Source organism: Nicotiana sylvestris, chromosome 1, assembly GCF_000393655.2.
Source record: "Nicotiana sylvestris chromosome 1, ASM39365v2, whole genome shotgun sequence".
NCBI lineage: Eukaryota > Viridiplantae > Streptophyta > Magnoliopsida > Solanales > Solanaceae > Nicotiana > Nicotiana sylvestris.
In genome coordinates, this window is record NC_091057.1 from 154847268 (window position 1) to 154869010 (window position 21743).

Here is a 21743-nt window from a genome sequence, read left to right on the forward strand (position 1 = left end):
GCACTACAAGTTTAAATGGCCAGGAAGCCATTATGCAAAAAAAAAAAAAAAAAAAAAAAAAACGGTAACAGAAAGAAGAAGAAAAGCAATTGGGCGTCAAAGTCAAAACCAAAAAGTCCTATGCATGAAAGACTGCAAATGCAGGTGCCAAAGGCTGCAGAAGAGACCATTTGTTCAGGCAGCCACAGGGTAAAAGCTAAACACTCCCCTAAAATTATTAATTTGTCTTTATGTTCTTGATTAGATAAACTATTCTTGGGAATTCATGCTCTTTGGTTTTTATACACGCATTCCTATCTATTCTTATGTGTGAGTATTTACCCTTTTTTAATTAACTAATCAGTGATAGTATAAGTTAGTTAAGAGGCGCCAAAGCGAAAATAATGAAGAAATTTCTCTAGCATAAAGGTGTTCATTTTTCATTTTAGATTATACAACATGATCATTATAAAGCCGTCTTATATAACCCCACACGTCCATGACAAGAAAAGTACAAACACAGTAGACTTTACTATTACTGGTCTTTTATAATTAATTAACATCAAATGAGCTAAAAAGATCTTGACTTATAAATCATGAGATTTTTTGTTCACCTACTTCATCACTCTGCAGTTGTTTGATTTATTAATTTTACTGTTTATTTTAAAGAATTCAAGCGAAAAAAAATTTGACTCGGTGTACATCAGTGAGAGATTTCTATACTATGGTCTTCCAAATTCGGAAAAAATCTAAGTAGTAAGTAGTACTAAGGAATCGAGCCTTATGTATATAAGAACATAAATATAAATAGTGTTAGACGTAATTTTAGAATAAATTTTCCCAACTTACCACTTATAGAATCTATACTCTAGATCCACCATTGTTTGGTGTAGAATTTTTTTTTATTTGAACAAAATAAAAGCTCCATTTTTATACTAAAAGGTCAAAAAACACATCAATTCTTTTTTAAATTCTTATTAGGAGTACATTTTTTGGGTACAAAATACTACTTTTATGGCACATGAATAATTTCCATTAGTAGTTCGTAATTTATAATTATGAATAAATTTAATAAATGCTATTATTCAATTCAAACACAAAAAAGGAAACAAACAAACAAACAAAAAGTAACATATATAAATACTACAAAATTCTTAAATAACTTAGTATAGTTGCATGGCCTCACACCTACTTTTGACACAATTGACGAAGACTAAACATTAAAATTACTTTACACGATTAACGAAGATAAAAACCTTATAGATTAATTGATCCAAATCATACTTATGCACCAAGAATTTCCACTAAAAACTTTCCCTACATGTTCTTGGACAGAAAATTAAAGAAAGCTTCAAAAAAATCCAATCACTTACCCAAAAAAAAAAAAAATATTTACTTTCTACTCTCACTTCCATTATTTTTCCATGGCCATCAACAACAATGATCTTCCAAGAAATCATTTACATCCCACGTACATGACTCCAAATCTTCATCCAAAATTCCATTTCCATCTAAAAAATCCATTTCTGGAAAATCAATATCATCACAAAAAGCTGGCAAAACATCATCCATTAATGGAGAAGGAGACCTAAAATCGAAAAAATCCTTAAGAAAACACTGATCCATTAATGGCAAATTATCATCTAACAAAATCTTATTTTGATCATTTTGCATAACAAATTCCATTCTTTTCCGATCGTCCTTCATCTCTTCATTAGTAACTATTGTAGTAGCAGTAACACCAATATTATTGTCATTGTGCCTCAAAACAGAGGTAGGAGAACAGAGATTTTCAGACTCCCCTGTAGAATCATAATCCGAAAGTGAAGTGATCACACTTTCTTTCTTCACTGGTGGCTTCATAAAATTAGTCAAAGCATCAGGACCACGTATTTGAATAGCAGCTTGATCATAAACCATAGCAGCTTCTTCAGCAGTTTCAAAGGTGCCTAACCAAATTCGGGTCTTTTTCACTGGATCTCGAATCTCTGCTGCCCATTTTCCCCATGGCCTCTGCCTAACCCCACGAAATTTCTTAACATTTTCGTTTGTCTTCACATCCATCATCTTTTTCTTCTTTTGCCTCAAATTTGATGATTTCTTCACATCTCCACAAGACATTTTTTTCTCAAATCTAATCTCTGTAACATATTTTTTAACTCTTTTTTTCTCTAAATAATCATCATCGTCACTTGAAGAATCAGTAGCATCACAATCAGTGTAACAAATCCGAACAACTTTTGGAGTCAACTTATTCTCATGCTTAGTATTGATAGACCTGTGGACTACACACTTCTTGATACTTTGTGAAAATTTTCCTTCCATTTTTTTAACATGGAGAGTGAGAAAGAAAAGAGTGATTTATATGATAAAAATTAAAGGGGTGGATGAAAAAATGGAAAGAGAGAGAGGGAGGGAGTTAGAGAAGAGAGAAATTAAAGGAAGAACAAGTCTTGATGGAGGAGAAAGTGTAACAGTAACTGATGATGAAATGAATTAAAGAGGGAGAGGTTTAACGACTAGTCAATGAAACCAAAGTGTGTGTGTGTGTATGTGTGAGAGAGAAGAGGGAAATGGAACAGAATCAAGAGATATATAGGAGGAAGAACAGGAAGAGGATCCCATTTTTGAGTCTTTTAGTCAAATAATAAGTTAATAACTATATTATTATGCCGATATTTTCTCTCCCTTTTGGAATTTTCTTGCTTTGTATTTTTTATTAATTAGTTTCACTAAATTTATCATTAACTAATAAGTAACGTAATTTTCTTGAGATTTTCGGATGGTCCTTTTCAGAAAAAGATTAAAATATGAATGCTTTAATTAATTAATTTGAGATAAGGATGTTTTTTGGAGTTGATTTTCTTGTAAACTAATTTGGAATTATCCAACCAAAATAAAGTCACATGTTAATGACAGTAAGAAAGAAATTAATTGCATTAGTGAAATGGAGAAAATCTGACTTGTTAAAACAAGTTACTCCCTCCTATCCATAACTAAGTGACTTTTTTTATTTTTGGCACGTTGTTAACAAAATAATAATTCATAGAAAGAAATAAGTATTTTAACTAAATTACCCTTCTTTAACATTTACATATTATTAACTTGACACGGTGAAATATGTAAATAAAGATAAATCTGAAAAACTAAAAGTAATTCACTCTTTATTATGTATAAATGATACTTATGGACTGGAGGGAGTATGGAATAAATTGCAAGGAAGAATATGAATTATCATTATATTTTTAGATAAATATTCAATAATATATTTTTCCCTTTTACAAATGAAAGGCGGTTAAAACGAATCGCCGCATGGGTGTGTGGGCCTTTGCTAAATGACCTATCGAGTATCGCCTACCGCTCCTTGCCCAGCAAGTTTCTTTTGACTGTCCCTACTGTGATATCATTAAAAAAGATTAATTAATTAATTAAGAAAAAGAATACTTTTTCAGGGTTTTTTTTACAAAAATATCTTCTACTGCATCAATAATGAAGAACACCGTTGCTATTTCAAAATACAAATATTACAAAATTTTCAAACATTATTGAATATAAAAAGTTTAGTTCACCATAGTTTGAAACTTGTTACCTGGTGTAGGATTTAGGCTGATGTTTGAGGGTTCTCATCCTCCAATTTTACTTCTTTTTTTTTTTGTGCCGTAAGTAGCTCAATTGGTAATTAAAATATTTTACTTACCAAAAATATATATTAACGTGTACTTTTTATGTAGTTTCTAAACATATAATTTTACTTTATATTACGCTAAAATTTAGATATATTAATTCATATTAATTACGTACACAATAAGCGAAATTGTCCGATCTCTTCGTTTATTCACATCATTTTTAAAAAACCTCTCATTACTCTAATGGCAAATCAGACGAAAGAATGCGTCATTTTTTTTAAAACCTAAGCTTGTAAGAAAGTTGGAATCTTTTTTAAAAAAAAATCTAAAGATCTTTCTTTCGATATACTTATGTACCTATTTTTGACGTAGTTGTAATAATATTAGGGTACGTGCTTTGCGCATTTATTCTATTTCAGTGAGTATATAATTTTAAAAAATAACGTGACTATTATTAAATAATATGTTTGAATTATTGAACAAAAAATAAAAAATATTAGCTCTTAATAATGAATGCTTATTATTAAGGCAGCGGGGAAAATTATAGATGCGTGACCATGAGAATGTTGGTGAAATCATTGGGTCACCTATATGTCACCCAAATTTTTATTTTACCGATAACGAATACTGACTTTTTAAGGAATCTCACAAACCTTTTACTGAATTCTAAACGATTAAATAAATTCTTTGTGCTATTAATCTTAACTACTTACATTTTTAATTTTTTGCTTGTCAACCAAGCACCTAATCTTCGTATCCCAAGAAAATTGTGGTTTACAAATCAAAACATAAAATGTATTATCACGAGATTGAAGCCTTGGACTACTGATACCGAATGGAGGTTTTCTTATTCCTATGTTAACTGCGTAGAAAAACTTCTCTAGTATTCAATTTTCTTTCATTTTTTTTTTTGCAAGAGTTCCCTATTTTGTTGTTATTTTCTTAGTTTAATAATAGCTATGCATTGTTGGCAGGAATTTATGAATGTGTTGATTTGGTTACCATATTGAATTGTTTAAGCGAAACGTATCCTTGTTTTGCGTGGTTTCCAACTCGACACAACTTAAATTGGTTATACCACATCATCTTTTATTTGTTCCATTTTTAAAAGATGTGTCTTAATTGCTAATGTTTGCACTCCAAGGTATAAAAGAAATTCATAAATATAATATATTTTAACTAAACAGAAAGATTAGCAAGAAAAGGGAAAAGAAAAACGAAATCAAATTTAAAGATTTTTCAAACAATAAATCAGCGAGAAGAGACAAACAGTTGCACAATTTACCAAAAATCGTAGACAACAGGGCCAAGGTACACTGTCCGGTTCAAATATCAAATTATCAATACACATAGCTGAAATCGTTTCTTTTTTTGTGTACTGGAGTTAAAAAGCTTGGGCCCCAAGTAAAAGCAACTTGAGAAAAAGAACCATTTTAAGAATAAAAGGACATCAAAAGTCCCAAATTCAAAGAACATCGTACATGTGTAACAAGTTCTCTTTCATTAAACGAATATAATATATAATTTGTTTGTCTCATTGCATAAAGAAGCAATACTTTACCCGCATTGGAGTCCAACTATATCCGAATTCGCACTGTGTCAGGCCCCATTCGGGGGGCGCTCCCTACCAAGTATTTTTCCATACCCAAGGCTCGTACCCGAGACCTCTGGTTAAGGGAAGAGCAACCACATCCGTTGCACCACATCCTTTGGTGGTGATTCTCTAATGTTATTGTTATTGTTAAATAAAAAAAATTAGATCTACTAGTTTTTCCGTGCACATTATTTCCGGATTTCCCTCCTAGTTTCTTAATAAGGTTAAGGTCCCTCATAGGTAGGGGTGGGCATCGGTCGGTTCGGTTCGATTTTGAACATTATCGGTTTTGCCTATCGGTTATCGGTTTACAAATATCATAACCCGATAACCAAACCGATAAGATATTGGTTATCGGTTATCGGTTAATCGGTTATTGATCATTATCGGTTCGGTTATCGGCTTACCCGATAAGGTAAAACTAAAACTAAGAGTGCTGATTGCTGAAAACACTGAATATTACCTAAAATTAAGAGTGTTGAACGCTGAATATTACCTAAAATTAAGAGTGCTGAACGCTAATATTTGTACAAAGTAAATTTTGTACAAAGTTTACTGAACGCTAATATGAATATCTTGTGGCAGTCACAGTACATAACAGAAAACTGCACACAAAGCTGCACATAAAACCAACATTTCTCACAATAATTTCAGTTTAAAGTTAAACTTCTCGCTGAATAATTTCAGCACACAAAGCTGTACATTTTTTGCCTCAAACTAAAAATACCCAATCATACTGTCACAGTACATACCCAAAAAATGCAAACAGCTCCCATTTTAAACATACCCAGTCACACAAAGTTGTACATATCACGAAGAAATATTAATGGGAGCTAAACATACCCAGTACGACAGTACCTCAATTGCTTGTGCATACAAAATGCAAACAGCTCAAAAACATATGTATACAATGTCCAAACTCCAAAGTAATAGTTCAAACACATTAATAACAATGCAAAGTAGTATCAACCTTAGGATTAACAAGTCCAATTGTCCAAAGTCCAAACATAATACATAAAACAAGATGACAATAACTACATCTTACTTTCCACCATCCATCATCACCTTCTTCAATCCTTTCATAGTGACTCCAAACATGTGAGATAGCTTTGAGACCACAAAGTCGAGGCATGGTTACACCTATTAAACATAACAAGAAAATATATTAAGCAAGTAATATTTGAATAACATATAAGTTGAATAATTAACTTACCAAAGTTTTAACTTACAACTATCTAAGATTCTACATATCATCATCGCAGGGTTCGTTTCCAAGATTGGCAAAATCTATGATAATACATATTAACAAGTCAAACAACAAAAATATTAAATAAACTATTTATAAAAATAATATACAATCAAACAAATTAAAATATTGCTACCTTGTTCTAGTTGCTCGAGAACATCTAAATCTTCCTCAACACTTACAGGTAATGGCTCACTTCGAAGCCAATCTTGAAGGCACAAGAGAACTTCCACCAATTTAGGAGTCAATGAACTCCTAAATGAATCAAGAATACGCCCTCCAGTGCTAAATGCACATTCAGATGCAACACTTGAAATAGGAATAGATAATACATCCCGAGCCATCTCAGCAAGAATGAGGAATCTAGGTGAGTTTACTTTCCACCAAAGCAATATATTACCGTCTGCTATTTCATTTTCAACTTCTTCTGTTAGATATTTTTTCAATTCTGATTTAGAATCTGAACCTCCAAACCCAGCTTTATGTCTTTTTAATTCTTCAAAGAAAGAACCAAAAGATCCATTTGAAGTTTCCATTGTGTCCATTGAAGAGTTAGATAAACATGAAGAGGGACGACAAACTTTATCTTTTGAATAAGACTTTACATACTCATCAAACAATGAAGTCATGTATGTATGTACTCCCTTCGCGATAATTGGCCCTTTCTCTTCGAACATCTTCGCAAGTGCAAAACTAACAGAATCAAACTTGTACCGAGGATCCAAAACACATGAAATGAAAATCATTTTGTTCATTTTTTCTGGATCACCCCAATACTTATCAAATTTCTCCTTCATCTTCTTTGTCATTAAACCCAACAAAACATCTTCATTTAATATCAATTGTTTCAAGTAAACAGCAACTTCACAAATTTCAAGAAAATGATGATTTGATGTAACATAAAGTGAGCCAGATACCTTTACAGTAAGCTTATAAAAGATTTCAAGAAATTTTGTCAATTTCTTTACATCCTCCCAATCACTACTCAAAAGTGTACCTGCAGGACTTCCATTTACAATATCAACAAACTCAAGATGATGTGACAAGCCAATATCATGATCAACATATTCTAAAATTGCACTCTCATATTCAATAGCCCTGTTCAACATTAAGTATGTAGAATTCCACCTTGTAGGAACATCCAAACATAAAGATTTCCTAACTAGATTTCCTTCATCACAACATTCCTGAAACTTTTTCCACCTAGCAGGAGACTGCCTGATATATCTCACTGCTTGCCTAATACGTTCAATAGACACAATTGATTCTTTTATACCATCCTGAACAACAAGATTCATAATATGAGCCATACACCTCACGTGAAGGTGCTTACCATTCATAGAATTGGTCCCCCATTTAGTTAACTTCTTAGAAAGCTCCTTCACCGTCACATCATTTGAACTAGCATTATCAACTGTGACAGTGAAAATCTTTTGTAACCCCCACTCTTTCAAACAATTAACAATACTATTTGCCATATCTTCCCCCCTATGACTAGAAATTGGACAAAAGTTGACAATTCTTTTATGCATTTTCCATTCACTATCAATCCAATGAACAGTAATACACATATAATTTATTCGTTGTAAGGAAGTCCAAGTATCAGTGGTAAGGCAAACTCTCTGATCTTTAAAAAGCTTCACCAACTTACGTTTTTCATCATTGAAAAGATCAAAACAGTCCCGAGTCACAGTTCTACGTGAAGGAATTCGAAAAAAAGGTTGTGCAACTTTCATAAAATTCATAAAACCTTCCTTTTCAACAAAGCTGAAAGGAAGTTCATCAACGATCACCATACGACACAAAGCCTTCCTACATTGTTCTTGATCAAATTTCCAAGGAACAACGGCTACATCACCCTTATTACCCCCCAGAATAGGGTTAAAGCCTAGTTTTGATTGACTTTTTACAACATCTAAAGGCATTTTTAAACACTTGGCCATATGTGTAAGGAGTGATTTCGTACCATTATCTTTTGAATCGGCAAAATATTCTCTTTTGCAATGTTTACAAACACCCTTTTGATTTCCTTCCGGATCAATAATTTGGTCGAAATATTCCCATGCAACAGACCTCTTTTTTCTTTGTTTTTTTGCTTTCGATTGAACTGATTGAGATTGTGATGTGGCATTTGAATTAGAAGCTCCACTTTCACCAATCACCTTATCAATCATGATATTTTCAGCCATGTTTTTGTGTCACTGTAAATTTGATTTAAAAGAAATCAAACAGTGAGACAACAAAATCTTAAAATGAAACACATATAACTACATATTTAGCTTAAAATCTTAAAATGAAACACATATTTTTTTAATAAATGCTCAATACTTCCTGCCACAACATAGACAGTAAACAAGTGAGTCAGTATTACTGTTGCTAAGAGGGCTTAAGGCATTCTCAAAGGCATCAGTACTTTGCACAAATGCTGGAAAATCTAAGACAATTTGCACAATATGTGATAGTGCACCTGAGACAATTGAACATTTGTTCTTTGAATGCCAATTCTCTAGAGCTTGTTTGCAGGTTATTATAAACTGGTTAAACATTGGAATACAGATTACAGAACACTACATTACTCAGTCTAAGGCTCTAAGCAGCAACTATCAAGCAGAAAGGAAAAAGGAAATCAGTGCAACACCAAATTTTCAGGATGTTACCCACTAAATTTGCATGATGTTATAGTATAAATCAGTATAGTATGAAAAAGGAAACCAAACAATCAGTGTAGTATAAATTCAAGAAACCAAACATTTTAGGGAAACTAAGACCAACCAGTCTTAGTTTGGTCCCGCTTCTGCGTCCTTTCGATTTCCCATTTAGTTAACTTCTTTTGTAACCCCCACTCTTTCGAGCTTCATAAAAAAGGAAAATATGCAAAAATTGATTTCTAAGATACCAAACTAAGATGAATTCAGAAATGGGATATGAAACACTAACCTTAGTGCACCGCTCTGCCGGAAAAAGATATAGAAAACTGAGTTTTGACGGGCTCAGTCGTGTGGGCGTGACTGCCGACTGCATGAGTCATGAGTCGAATTAGGTCGAACTGGTGAGGGCTTGACTGCTTCAGCCGTGTGGCCGCCTGGCCGGTGGCGGACTGGCAGAGAACTGGTGAGGTTTGACTTGGACTGTGGACTAAGGGCTTGACTGACTGACGGAGAGGGCTTGAGCTTAACTGAGGAGTGACTGAGTGAGGACTTCAACTCTTCAAGTTCAACTGTTCAAGCACAGGAAAGGAAATGAGTTAGGTTAGTGAGGCACTGAGGTCTGAGGCTGTGAGAGGCGGACAGCAGAGAAAGGTATGAAAATGAAATAATGAAAATGAAACCCTAGTATTACTAGACTAAAGGGTATATTAGTAAATTAGTAAACCCTTATTGGGTTATCGGTTTACCCAATAACAGATTTGATAAACCGAGCCCGAACCGATAACCCAATATGAAATTTTTTTTTACCCGTTACCGAACCATTAGCCCAATAACCCAATACCGATAACCCAATAAGTAATTAACGGTTCGGGTTATCGGTTTTACCCAATATATGTCCACCCCTACTCATAGGAGAAACTGAAACTGAATTTACCAGGAGGCGTGTTACAATTTTGTTAATTGATATTTTGATTAGAGGGCCCCCTTTTTTGCCTTCAGAGGTATTTTATCATTTCATATGAATACACTCACTGCGACAAAGACATGAATGAAACTTAGGGAAGAGCCAGTTCAATGAATTGGATCATCTATCATTTGGCTTCAATGATTTGAGTTTGGTATATGACATCTCAGGTTCAAAATCAATTAGATGGAGAACGCCCGTATGGGAACAACCATCACTTTCTAAATTGCCATGACCTGCCTTGAATTATAATTTGATAGCTTCTGTGGGAGAATGCTTAATCGTAGAAAGGACAAATACTGAAGAGCAGAAACACATACATTCACCACCAGAAAAGCAATTGATACCAGCAGAAGTAACAGGATCTAAGCTAATCTATTAAAACCAATGTTAGCACAAAAACAGAAGAACGAAAACCATACCTGATCAGTTTGTAAAAGATGGTACAGTACAAACATTAAATTTAGCCCGGTCCAGGCTCATCTATCTGCTTCAAGATTTTTTCTTCAACCTTTCAGTACTTGTGCATGGTTAGATAAACTAGATAATAAGAAGATGAAAATATCCCACCTCAGCGGATGGAAGGATAGTTCTCACACGTTATAGAGTGTTTATCTGAAGTAACAAACACAACTGGAAACTAAATACAGAAGCTGTTAAAATCTTTACATATATCATCAAAATCAAAGCTGCAATCCTAAACCAGATAAATAAACATTTCCCAGATTTCTTAAAATGTTAGAATCCATATAAAAATATTCAAAGCATCTCTTTTTTCTTGGAGAGGACAACATTTAATGCTATTCTACACTTGGTTGATTGGGAGAGGAGAGAGAACAGGCACATGAATTCTTTTTACATGGACTCGGGCCCTTATAGGTAATGTTCTAACCCATGGCATACTTCTGAGTCCAACTCCTGGCAGTTGATTCGTATTTAGCTCTGTCTGTCTTGTACATGTGAGCAATCTCCGGCACCAGGGGGTCATCAGGATTTGGGTCCGTCAAAAGTGAGCAAATTGAAAGCAAAACCTGAAGGCAATACAAACACTTTTCCCAGCTTAAGAAACATATCTATATGACTTTGTGAAAATCAACCAGTTAAACTGGCCAAGGAGAGCTGTTCAAAGAGAATATATTGATCCGTGAAAACAATAGATGACACCATTAGAAACTGAGACAGGAGTATATTCAGACACTCTATTGAATGGGTCTTATGGACGTCTTACATAGAGCTAAACTGTTTTCATCCGTACTTAAAGGCTAGAATAGATACCACAAAAAAAGTCCCTATCATCTTCATCAAAAAAAAAAAGAATAGATACCACAAAGAGGCCAAAGGAAAAAGTCCCTATCATCTGTAATATTCTAGTTAAACCATTTCTTTTTTTAATAAGTACAATTATTTTTAACCTTCACAATATATAAATTGGCTGATGGCTTTTTTTAACAAGAAAACATTATATAAATTGGCTGATGGCTTCAAAATCTATCTGCAAGGGCTCTTATCAACCATGACCGTAGCAAGGCCCTAAGAATATATATGTTTGTTCTTTAGCTTTACTGAAGGGGAGCCTTGGAGCAATGGTAAAGTTGTCTCCATGTGACCTATAGGTTATGGGTTCGAGCTGTGGAAGCAGCCACTAATGCTTGCATTAGGGTAGGCTGACTACATCACACCCTTTGGGGTGCGGCACTTCCCCGGACCTTGCGTGAATGCGCAATGTTTTGTGCACCGGGCTGCCCCTTTTTTTTATAGCTTTTACTACTTGTCAGCAGATAAAATATAGCTTGAAAGGTAAGAAGGACCTTGGAAATAGTTAGGGCAGGGCTCCACTGCTCCTTCAATATGTCCAGGCATATACTGCCATTACTGTTAATATTTGGATGGAAAACTTTTGTCCTAAAAGCAACCTGCAAGGATATATCCATAATTGTAATACAAGAATGTTGACAAGATATATTATGCACACGTCAGAGTTCCACCAAATACTGCCAGATCATATCATGCCCGAAATGATGAGTTTCCAAATAGTAGGGTGTACATGTATTAGAGAGAGAGAGAGAGACGTGCGCGCACACGCACAGATAACCATGTTGATATTAACCATGATTTCTTTCCAGGGAAGCTGAATCCTGCACATTCTCAATCCTTCACCGAGAAGAAAGTTGTTCATTCTAAAAAAGCTGTAATGAGTACTCTGTACTGCTGACTTTACAGGCAGCAGGAAGATCCTAACGTTTTTCATGATCCTTTTTTTTTGGGGTGACAAGGTGATCTTCATGAAACACATTATTATACCAGGGGTGGAGCTATGTAGAGCCAAAGGAGTTCAATTGAATCCGCTTCACGGAAACTAATACTGCGCAATGTAGGCAAAAAGAAATGTATTTGGCATATATAAATTGTTGAATCTCTGTGACTTAAAAGAAAATTCTACCATAGTGGCAAAGGGGGTTCAAAAATTATTTTAGGTCACGTGTTGAAATCCAACGAGTGATTCTAGTATTTTTCTGAATCCCCTTACATAAATTCCTAGCTCCCTTACATAAATTCCTAGCTCGACCACTGTAATAACCTAATAAAATGTTTTACTGGAGTTCCCCCACATGACTCTCAACTCTTAATTAGTAAGTCAGGCTCACCAACAAGCCTAAATTCAATGAGAACGATTCCACTATTTTCTTTGATCACATCATCAGGGACCCAAGGAAAATGTCAAAACCATGCAAAATAAGCTATATGAATCAACCCCTCTCCCCCCTCCCCCCCCAAAAAAAAAAAAATTATTATCTTTTTTCGATATTCCTGACCTGAGCTAGTTCATGTAACTTAATAAAATGGACATCTACTAGCAATGACTCCACCACTGATATGTCACTATTTAACAGCCCAAGTCTACTTATTATGTTGGCTGCAATGCCCTAAAAGCTATAATCCATAACCAGGAGCTCCTAACCAGAAAATTTATACCCACATCCTTATCCAAAGTTGAATTATAAGACAGTCAGAATCCAACAGAACTACTCTCCAAGTTGTAAACCTGAAAAATAAATAGGGCATCGGCAAACAGCAGAAGTAATTAATCACGAAGCTATTTGAACTATTTCATACCTTAGGAGGTTTGAATGGATAATCAGGAGGAAAATGTATAGTAACTAGGAATACACCGCCGGTATAAGGGCTGTCTGGGGGACCCATAATTGTGGCCTGCCAATGAAACATGTCCTCTCCAACGGGGCCTGTTACCACATGGTATAAAGGTAAGGAAGATAATATCAGTCAATGATGAACCACATAGCACATACATCCCTTATACAGAACAACAACAATTGCACCTCAATCCCAAGCAAGTTGGGTCGGCTACATAAATCCTCACTAAGCATGTTGTTCCATTTAAGTTACTTAGACCCATATTATCAACAATAACAACCTCCCTTATACAGATGCAAAGAATACTTACACAACCTCTTGTTCAGAGTTAACAAGGCCCTACCAACCACTAAATTCTTTCAAGGTTCTCTAGTGGATATCTCTATAGGACATAATAAGTTGAAGACTCAGCTGGCAACAAGAGTTGCGTTTCAAGAGAAGTAGAAAGCACTATGATAAGCTTAATGCAATGGGATGACAATGTAGGCAAAGAATTCTCATTGAAAGACATCTAGGCAGGGACTACTTTTTATGAGCAAGACTTCAATATTAATAATTCACATTGTATTATAAAAAAATAGGGCTTCAATATGAATGCATGGTTCTCCATCACCAAATACGAGAACAAAAACAAAGTGGGAGTACCTAACAGAATGAATGACGACTGACAAACTTCCAAGCTCTAACAAAAGCAAAGTGGGAGCAACACTTCCAAGCTCTAACTAAAGGTGGCAAAGAGATGTTGGCTTTAACATAGTTTATGTTAAGTATAGAGAGAACGAAAGGCAGAATGGAACAACTTGCACGGATGCTACCGAACAGGGGCAAAAATACGAAAGTACATACATTTTTGTAAGAAAAATTATTATATATCGGGGGTAGAGGAAGGGAAACTAGGGGAGGGGATAACAAAGTGGGGAATCAAACCCTCACCAATAAGGTGAAAGTTCGGGTACCAACCAACTAAGCTACTAAGATTCCCCAAAGTAGATACATAATATTAAGCGCAATAGGACAAACAAAAATCAGCAAAATGACAATGACAGAGTGGCATATGATTGAGTGACAGATTGATTGGTAAAGGAAGAATAAAGAATGAAACTTTACTGACAAAAATTTCTTTCACTTGCATCGCATTATATGTATCAAAATTATTCAACTGACAGACAGATCCCTGGGAGACAAATAACCATAGAGGAGGAAGTCTTAAACATTTGCTGTCTATATGTCTCCAAAATAAAGAGAATATAGTGTTACTGTTTGATATGGATCCAAAACTGTTAATACAATTCAATTTTCTCCCGATATTATGTTGTATCAGAATTCAACAATTTATCCAGCAAGTTAACTCTAACTTAAAGCCTACAAAATCGGGCACCCTCGTTTTGTGCTTAAATCGCAGCTCATCTTGATTATGGTAACACAATGAGCCATAAGAAAAATCAAATACCACAACAAGGTACAAACAGCGCAAACCATCTCAGGAACGCGTAACCTAAACTTTTTATCTAATCTAGATGCAAATAAATCAGTTTCTTCACTAATTTAAAATTTAACGCAATTTGATTGGCAAGTACGAAACAATAGATATTTACATAAAACAATGACATGACGACGAACATAAAAAAGAGAAGGATACCGGCGCTGCAAGAGGTAGGAGGATCCTTCTGGAGATCCTTGAGCTCCTTCAAAATCCGTTTCGAAGCCATCACTCAGAGATCGGGATCGAATCTGATATAACGAAAAACAACGCGAGAAAACCTAGATCAGATGCAAAAATTCACGCGAAGACAGCAAAATATGCGAAGAATTATATATATGTAGAAACAGAGGCGTGAAGAACCTGATTAGAGAATTATTGGGAATAGAAGAATTTGATTCTCTTCCTTGTTGGTTTCGTAGAATTGCTGGCTCTTAACGCGAACAATCCCCGTTCCCCAATGGCCAATATGGTAATTGTCGCACCTTTCGTCTAAAGTTCGGAGGTCCAATCATTTAATTTTCATCATACCAAATACGGATTCTTTATCATAATATACTATAATACATAATTATAACTATATGTGAAAATATTTTTTAAAAATCGAGGTGAAATAAGAAATTATTAAACTTAAACTTCCTAAATAAGACTTAACTAAGTAAAATGAGTTGTCAAACTAGAGGCTACCGGGTTAAGAGACAGTTATTAGTACAAGGTTTATTTTTTCTTGAATTATAGGTTTGTTAAACTTACCTATTAAAGCGTATAATTTAATGGTCAATAAATTATATGATATTACATGTACTGTGGGAGGTAGCAAGTAAGTTAGACTCAATACCAACAATATTTGAAAAAAGAAATATTGTGTTGAACTTGAATTTTAGGGGTCGTTTGGCAGGGTATATAAGAATAATGTTGAATAAGGTGTATTAGTAATGCAGTGATTAGTAATGCAAACATTGGCTATGCAGAAATTATTTTTTATCCATTATTTGGTGTGGTGTATTAAAAATTAAAATTCATTACATAATTTTTAATAAAATTATTTGTTTATAAAAATGTTCTCCATATTCTTTAGCTTTAAAGGACTTTAAGGATAATTTTGCCTTAATACCATGGTTTGCTATGCATTAGCTATGCATAGGATAATACCAAATAGGGTGTATAACTAATACTTGTATTAATTATATATAAGTTGAAAAAGTATACCGAATAAGATTTTACTAATACACAAAGCTAATGCATACATTATTTTCTCTAATACACTGTCAAACTACCTCTTAGTTTTTGTAATCTCTCTACTTGTGTGAAGCAAAAGATGTCAGTTTGGACTAATTGGTGTGCTATCAACATCGCGCAAAAGCCATCACAAAAACTACAACTACTCTATGTATTCTAAATTGTTTCCGATAATTATAATTTGCATGAATTATCTTAATCCGTTTTTTTTATTCTGAGTTCATTTCGATATTTAATAATTTGCTTTTTAAGAAAACATAATGATAAATTGTGAGTTCTCTAAATTTAAAAATCCATACGATCCTAAAATTAACGGTACTAAACGAGTTTCTAGATTATAATAAGTGCTGGTTGGAGCATAAAGCAAGTAAAGCAAGGATTTTAGGCTCCAAAATTTTAGAGGCCCCAATTTATCCTAGTAGTAGATTTATGAAAATTAAATTTTTAAAAAATTGAAATTTTGAAGTAAAAAGGGTACAATTTTTTAATAAACTAAGAAAATCAAACTTCAAAATTTTGAACAATTAGAAGTGCATGAAAACATTTTTGGATTCCTATTTAAAGGTAAAAGAATTTGATATAACTAGGTGACGAGAATCTGGAAAGACATTGCCTTAACCATGAAAGATATTGATGGTTTAGACTTATTTTTTAAATTAAAAGTATTAAAGAAAGATAATACAAGTAAAAGATAATATTTGATCAGATAAAAAAACTTGCTTCTTATCTAAACACCTGTATTACTTATAGAATAATGTTAATTGTAAATAGGTAAATTAAAATTATTATTTTTTTAACATTTTAAAAGAACTTAAGCCACTTATCAAGGTTTGACTTTAGGCCACTGGTTTTGTTGAGATGCCTCTGATTCTAACTAACGAAGATAATGACAATTAAGGATTTAATATTAATGTATTACAATCACTAAACTTAACATCAAAATGAGATATTCCTACTACTTAATAAAAAACAAATAAAATAATAAAAGTGTACTATTTTCTTAAAATTATATAAATAGGTAAGGCTGCTTTTAATTTTTACGAGAAAAAACTCAAAAAAGGGAAGGTCCACTTCCACTATCCTCATTAGCCTGCGCTTGGTGGGCTCCGTTGTATTCAACTTTCTTTTGGTTCTCAATTGGGTTGTTGACCTACGGTTTTTTCTAACCTTTGAATTGAATTTCAAGGTGATGACTATGACTATTGACAGAATGACAACAAAAGTCTGCAAATACACTACTAACAATCCGTACGTGAAGATTCCAACATGTAAAATTAGTATAATACATAGTGTGATCTGAATCATACATGTATCTCTGGATGAAAATCAATACTGGGCAAAACACAATGATAATTAACTTTATTAACACTATAAATTTTAGAAAGACAGAAAAACCAAATGATAACACATAAGCATAATTTTATCTCACACTGAAAACAAACAACTCCTACTGCAACAACAACACAACGACCCAATAATTTTACCTTACTCGTACCCCGAGGGAGTAAAGAGATTGTCTTCAAAAGTTCGTCGGTTCAAGAAGACAAAAAGAGACAATATATTAGTATCATCAACAGAAATCAAAAGAATAATAACAGCATCACAAAAATCAGAAAATAGATGAAAAACAATAGCAATAGTCAGTAAATAGACACGGCAATATAAAAAACGAAAGAATAGTGAGAACACAAGACTAACCACTAGCAGTCCAAGACAAAAATCTTATCAGACTAGCCTCACATAGTTACGAAGTAGAAACAGGCGCAGCTACCTTCTACCCGACAACCCTAATACTCGACCTCCACAGCTTCCTATCAAGGGCCATGTCCTCGAATATCTTAAGTCACGTCATGTCCTACCCAACCACCTCTCCTCAATACTTCTTAGGTCGCCCTCTACCTCTTCTCGTGCCTTCCAAAGCCAGCCGCTCACACCTCCTCACCAGTGCAACTGGACTTCTCCTATGTACGTGCCTGAACCATCTGAGCCTCGCTTCCCGCATCTTGTCATCAATGGGAGACACGTTCACGTTCTTCGGAATATCATCATTCCTAATCTTATTCATCCTAGTGTGCCCGCACATCCACCTCAATATCTTCATTTCTGCTACTTTTATTCTTTTGAATATGTGAATTATTAACTGGCCAACACTCACTCCAATGCACCATGGTAAAACAACTCCTACATACTATGCAGCACATAATGGGTGATGAGGAAGTAAACATTAGCATTAGTATGTATATATAAACAAGTTAGTGTATTTACCTCTTCTTTCCACTAATAGTTCCCACCGAACCAATTTTTTATCCGGCGTGTTTGTTTTATGAAATATATTTTTCATAAAGAAAATTCGACTTTTAAAAATTTTACACAAGAAAATTATTTTCCTACATTATTATAATTAAAGGTAGACAATAAGGTATGAGTATATGAATTGGCGATACTACAATAACAAATCCAGGGCACATAAGTGGAGCCTCAGGAGGGTAGTAAACATACTTCACTCATATCTTGTGTAAGATAGAAAGGTAATTTTTGACAGACCCTCGGCTCAAACAAAGTATTTTTTGAAATAGGTTTAAAAAAATACAAGAGTAAAAAGGTTATGAGGAACATACTAAAGAAAAAAATATTGATAGAAAAAATAGTAAAGATAACCTGATTAAAAGAAATAATAGTAGTGATAAAACTGAAAAATAAGATAGTAATAGTATAATATTATTGATACCTATAAGGAGAAAAAGTAACAAATAAGATGCTCTAAACTAGAACCATGTTCTCCCACATAGACGATAAATCGTCTACCTATTAACTGTGAGGTCATCACTTGTTTTAGAAATAAATTTTGTGTTCTGATGCCTTAAAACCTCTTTTTTATCTCACCTCGATTTGTGTGCATGGTCCGAACATATATCCAGAAAGCTTTTATGTGAAAATATGAGAAATAAAAATTTCAAGATTTAAAATTTGATTATGGTTGACTTTGGTCAATATTTTAAGCAAACAGACTCGGATCTGTGTTCCGACGTTCCCGGGAGGTCCGCAGTAAAATATGAGACTTGGGCGTATGCCCGGAAATAAATTCCGAGGTCCCAAGCCTTAGAAATCAATTTTTGAAAGAAATTATTTTGCTGAATTATTTATGAAATAAAGAAAAGAATTAATGTTTGAAACCATTGGTATCGGGCCTGTATAACTGTCAAATTTGCTGGTACAAACTTGTTAAAGTATTTAAACGATAACTGTGAAATTTGGTGAAAAATAAATTTTATTTGACGTGATTTGGACCTCTGGTTGAAGAGTTATGAACTTTAAGTGTTCTTGATGAAAATGATGAGTTTTAAGGTTTAATTCATAGTTTTACATGTTATTTTCATGATTTGATTGCACGAGCAAGTCCGTATGATGTTTTTGGATTAGTGTACATGTTTGGTTTGGAGCCTCGAGGGCTCGGGTGAGTTTTAGATAGGCCTCGGAGTGAAATTTGGACTTAGGAAGTTGCAGGTTTTTAGCTGGTGTGTTGCAGGTCTGCAGACTTCGCATTTGCGAAGCCTGGCTCGCAAACGCGAGATCGCAAATGCGAATAACCCATCACAAATGCGAGAGAAGGCCTGGATGCGATCATTTCTTCGCAAAATGCGAAGAGGCCTAGAAATCCCCCTTGGTCGCAAATGCGACTCCCCCGTCGCAAATGCGAGTTCGCAGTTGCGAACAGTGGTCGCAAATGCGAGTGTAGCAGGTCCTGAAGAGTTCGCAATTGCGATATCTGTGACCTGCAAATTCATGACTTAGCCGAAAATCTTTCATTTTTCAAACCCTTTCAAAACATAAACTCTCTTGGGCGATTTTTCAAAGACACTCTTCCAAATCGATTGTAAGTCATTTCTAACTTGTTTTTATTAATCTTTAACATCTTTTCTCATGATTCCAACTCAAAATCAAAGGTTTTCATAGGGGAAATTGGGTGTTTTGGGTAGAACCTAGATTTTTCAAATTTTGGGGATTTGGACCTCGATTTAAGGTCTGATTTCAAAACAAATTATATATTTGGGTTCGTGGGGGAATAGGTAATCGGGTTTTAGTTCGAACCTCGGGTTTTGACCATGTGGGCCTGGGACAATTTTTGACTTTTTGGAAAAAACTTTAGAAAACATATTTTCATGCATTGGAATTGATTCATAGCATTTATTGATATAGTTAAGTAACTTATGGCTAGATACGAGCGAATTGGTGGTGGAATTAAGAGGTAAATCAATAGTTGAGACTTAAATTGTGTTCGTGGCATCGAGGTAAGTGTTTGGTCTAACCTTAGCTTGAGGGATTAGGAGTTGTGTCCTATTTGCTATGTGTTATTTGTTAAGTACGACGTATAGGCATGGTGACGAGTATCTATACGTTGGTGTCAAGCATGCTCGTGAGTCTTATATTATGATTATTATGATCTGTTTGTATTGTTCATGCCTTTTATGATGATTTCTATTGTTGAGTAAAGCCTGTAGAAGTAGTAGTGGCAATTGAATATTGAGGAGTGTTGGCTCAAGTTGTAAAACGAATTGTGGAAGTAAAATTGGTAATTGAACCTTATAAAGCATTTGCTCAAGTTGTGTAGTGAGTTGTGAAGCAAATGTGAAAAAGAGAAGAGGATCATTATATTGTCTCCCTTGCCGGAATGTTGTTGCTTTTAATGTTATCTCTCTTGTCGGGATGTCGATGTTCTTGATATTGTTCCCTTTCCGGGATATGATTGTTGTACTATTATTCCCTTGCCGGGATTTTATTATGATTTCATTTATTTCCTTGCCCTTATTTCTTATGATTGTTGATTGAGTGAGGAAGAGTGTTAAAGCACGAAGGGTGATGTCGTGTTATTTTGGTGAGAGAGTGTTTAAGCACGAAGGGTGATGCCGTATGATTTCGTGAGGAAGAGTGTGAAAGCATGAAGGGTGATGTCGTACCGCATGATATACAATTTTGTGCCGATTATATTGATTTTATGGTGAGGACGAGAGTAAAAGCATGAAGGGTGATGTCGTGCGGATTATATTGATTCTTATGGTGAGGACGAGAGTAAAAGCACGAAGGGTGATGCTGTGCACTTGTTTGATTTCTGATTCTTGTTGATAATTGAGTTATAGTGTTCCTTGTATTTACCTACTGTCCTTCTATTTATCATTTGATGTTTCCCCGCAGCATGTTTCCTCCTCCCATTCTTAATTGTACACTCTTGCTTTTATTTTTCGTTGTATGTGATTTAACTGCACAGGTTTATTTGGTAGTCTGGTCCTAGCATCATCACTAATTCGCTGAGGTTAGGCTAGGCACTTACTAGCACATGTGGTCGGTTGTGCTGATACTACACTCTACACTATGTGCAGATCCCAGTACTGGAGCATACGGACCGTAGATTTGGGTTGCTACTTCAGTCCAGTTGGAGATTCTGAGGTAGTCCTGCAGACATCCGCAGGTCCTGGCGTCTTCTCCTATCCTTTCATTCTGTTTCATTTACGCATTTCAGAAACAGTATTGTATTTATTTTTCGGACCTTGTTTGTAGTATTCCTAGACCGTATGTGAAGTTATGACACCAGTTCTGGTTAGTCCTTGTTTAAGAAATTGTATTGGAGATATTTAAATGGTTTTATTTGTTTCTTCCGCTTGTTTAAATTCCGCTGTTTATAAACTGTTAGTTCATAATTATTAAAAGATTAAAAATGGGAAAAAGATAAATTGTTCAAACGGTTGCTTGCCTAGCTTTCACTAGTAGGAGCCATCACGACTCCCGAAGGTGTGAAATCCGGGTCGTGACAAGTTGGTA

General features: G+C 34.6%; 2 protein-coding genes across 2 annotated transcripts; both read right to left on the reverse strand.

Annotated features, from left to right (window-relative positions):
* Nucleotides 1-1218: 1218 nt before the first annotated feature.
* LOC104211591 (pathogenesis-related genes transcriptional activator PTI6-like) lies at nt 1219-2566 on the reverse strand. The gene has a single exon (XM_009760670.2). It carries the CDS (start codon nt 2302-2304, stop codon nt 1411-1413), a length of 894 nt encoding a protein of 297 aa, XP_009758972.1. The 5' UTR covers nt 2305-2566; the 3' UTR covers nt 1219-1410.
* Nucleotides 2567-10673: 8107 nt separating this feature from the next.
* Nucleotides 10674-15221, reverse strand: LOC104241751 (ubiquitin-conjugating enzyme E2 28). The gene is made up of 5 exons (XM_009796682.2): nt 15054-15221; nt 14850-14941; nt 13172-13299; nt 11866-11970; nt 10674-11088 (listed from the first exon to the last, which is right to left on the reverse strand). The coding sequence occupies exons 2-5, from the start codon at nt 14917-14919 to the stop codon at nt 10945-10947; spliced, it is 447 nt and encodes a 148-aa protein (XP_009794984.1). The 5' UTR covers nt 14920-14941; nt 15054-15221; the 3' UTR covers nt 10674-10944.
* Nucleotides 15222-21743: the final 6522 nt, after the last annotated feature.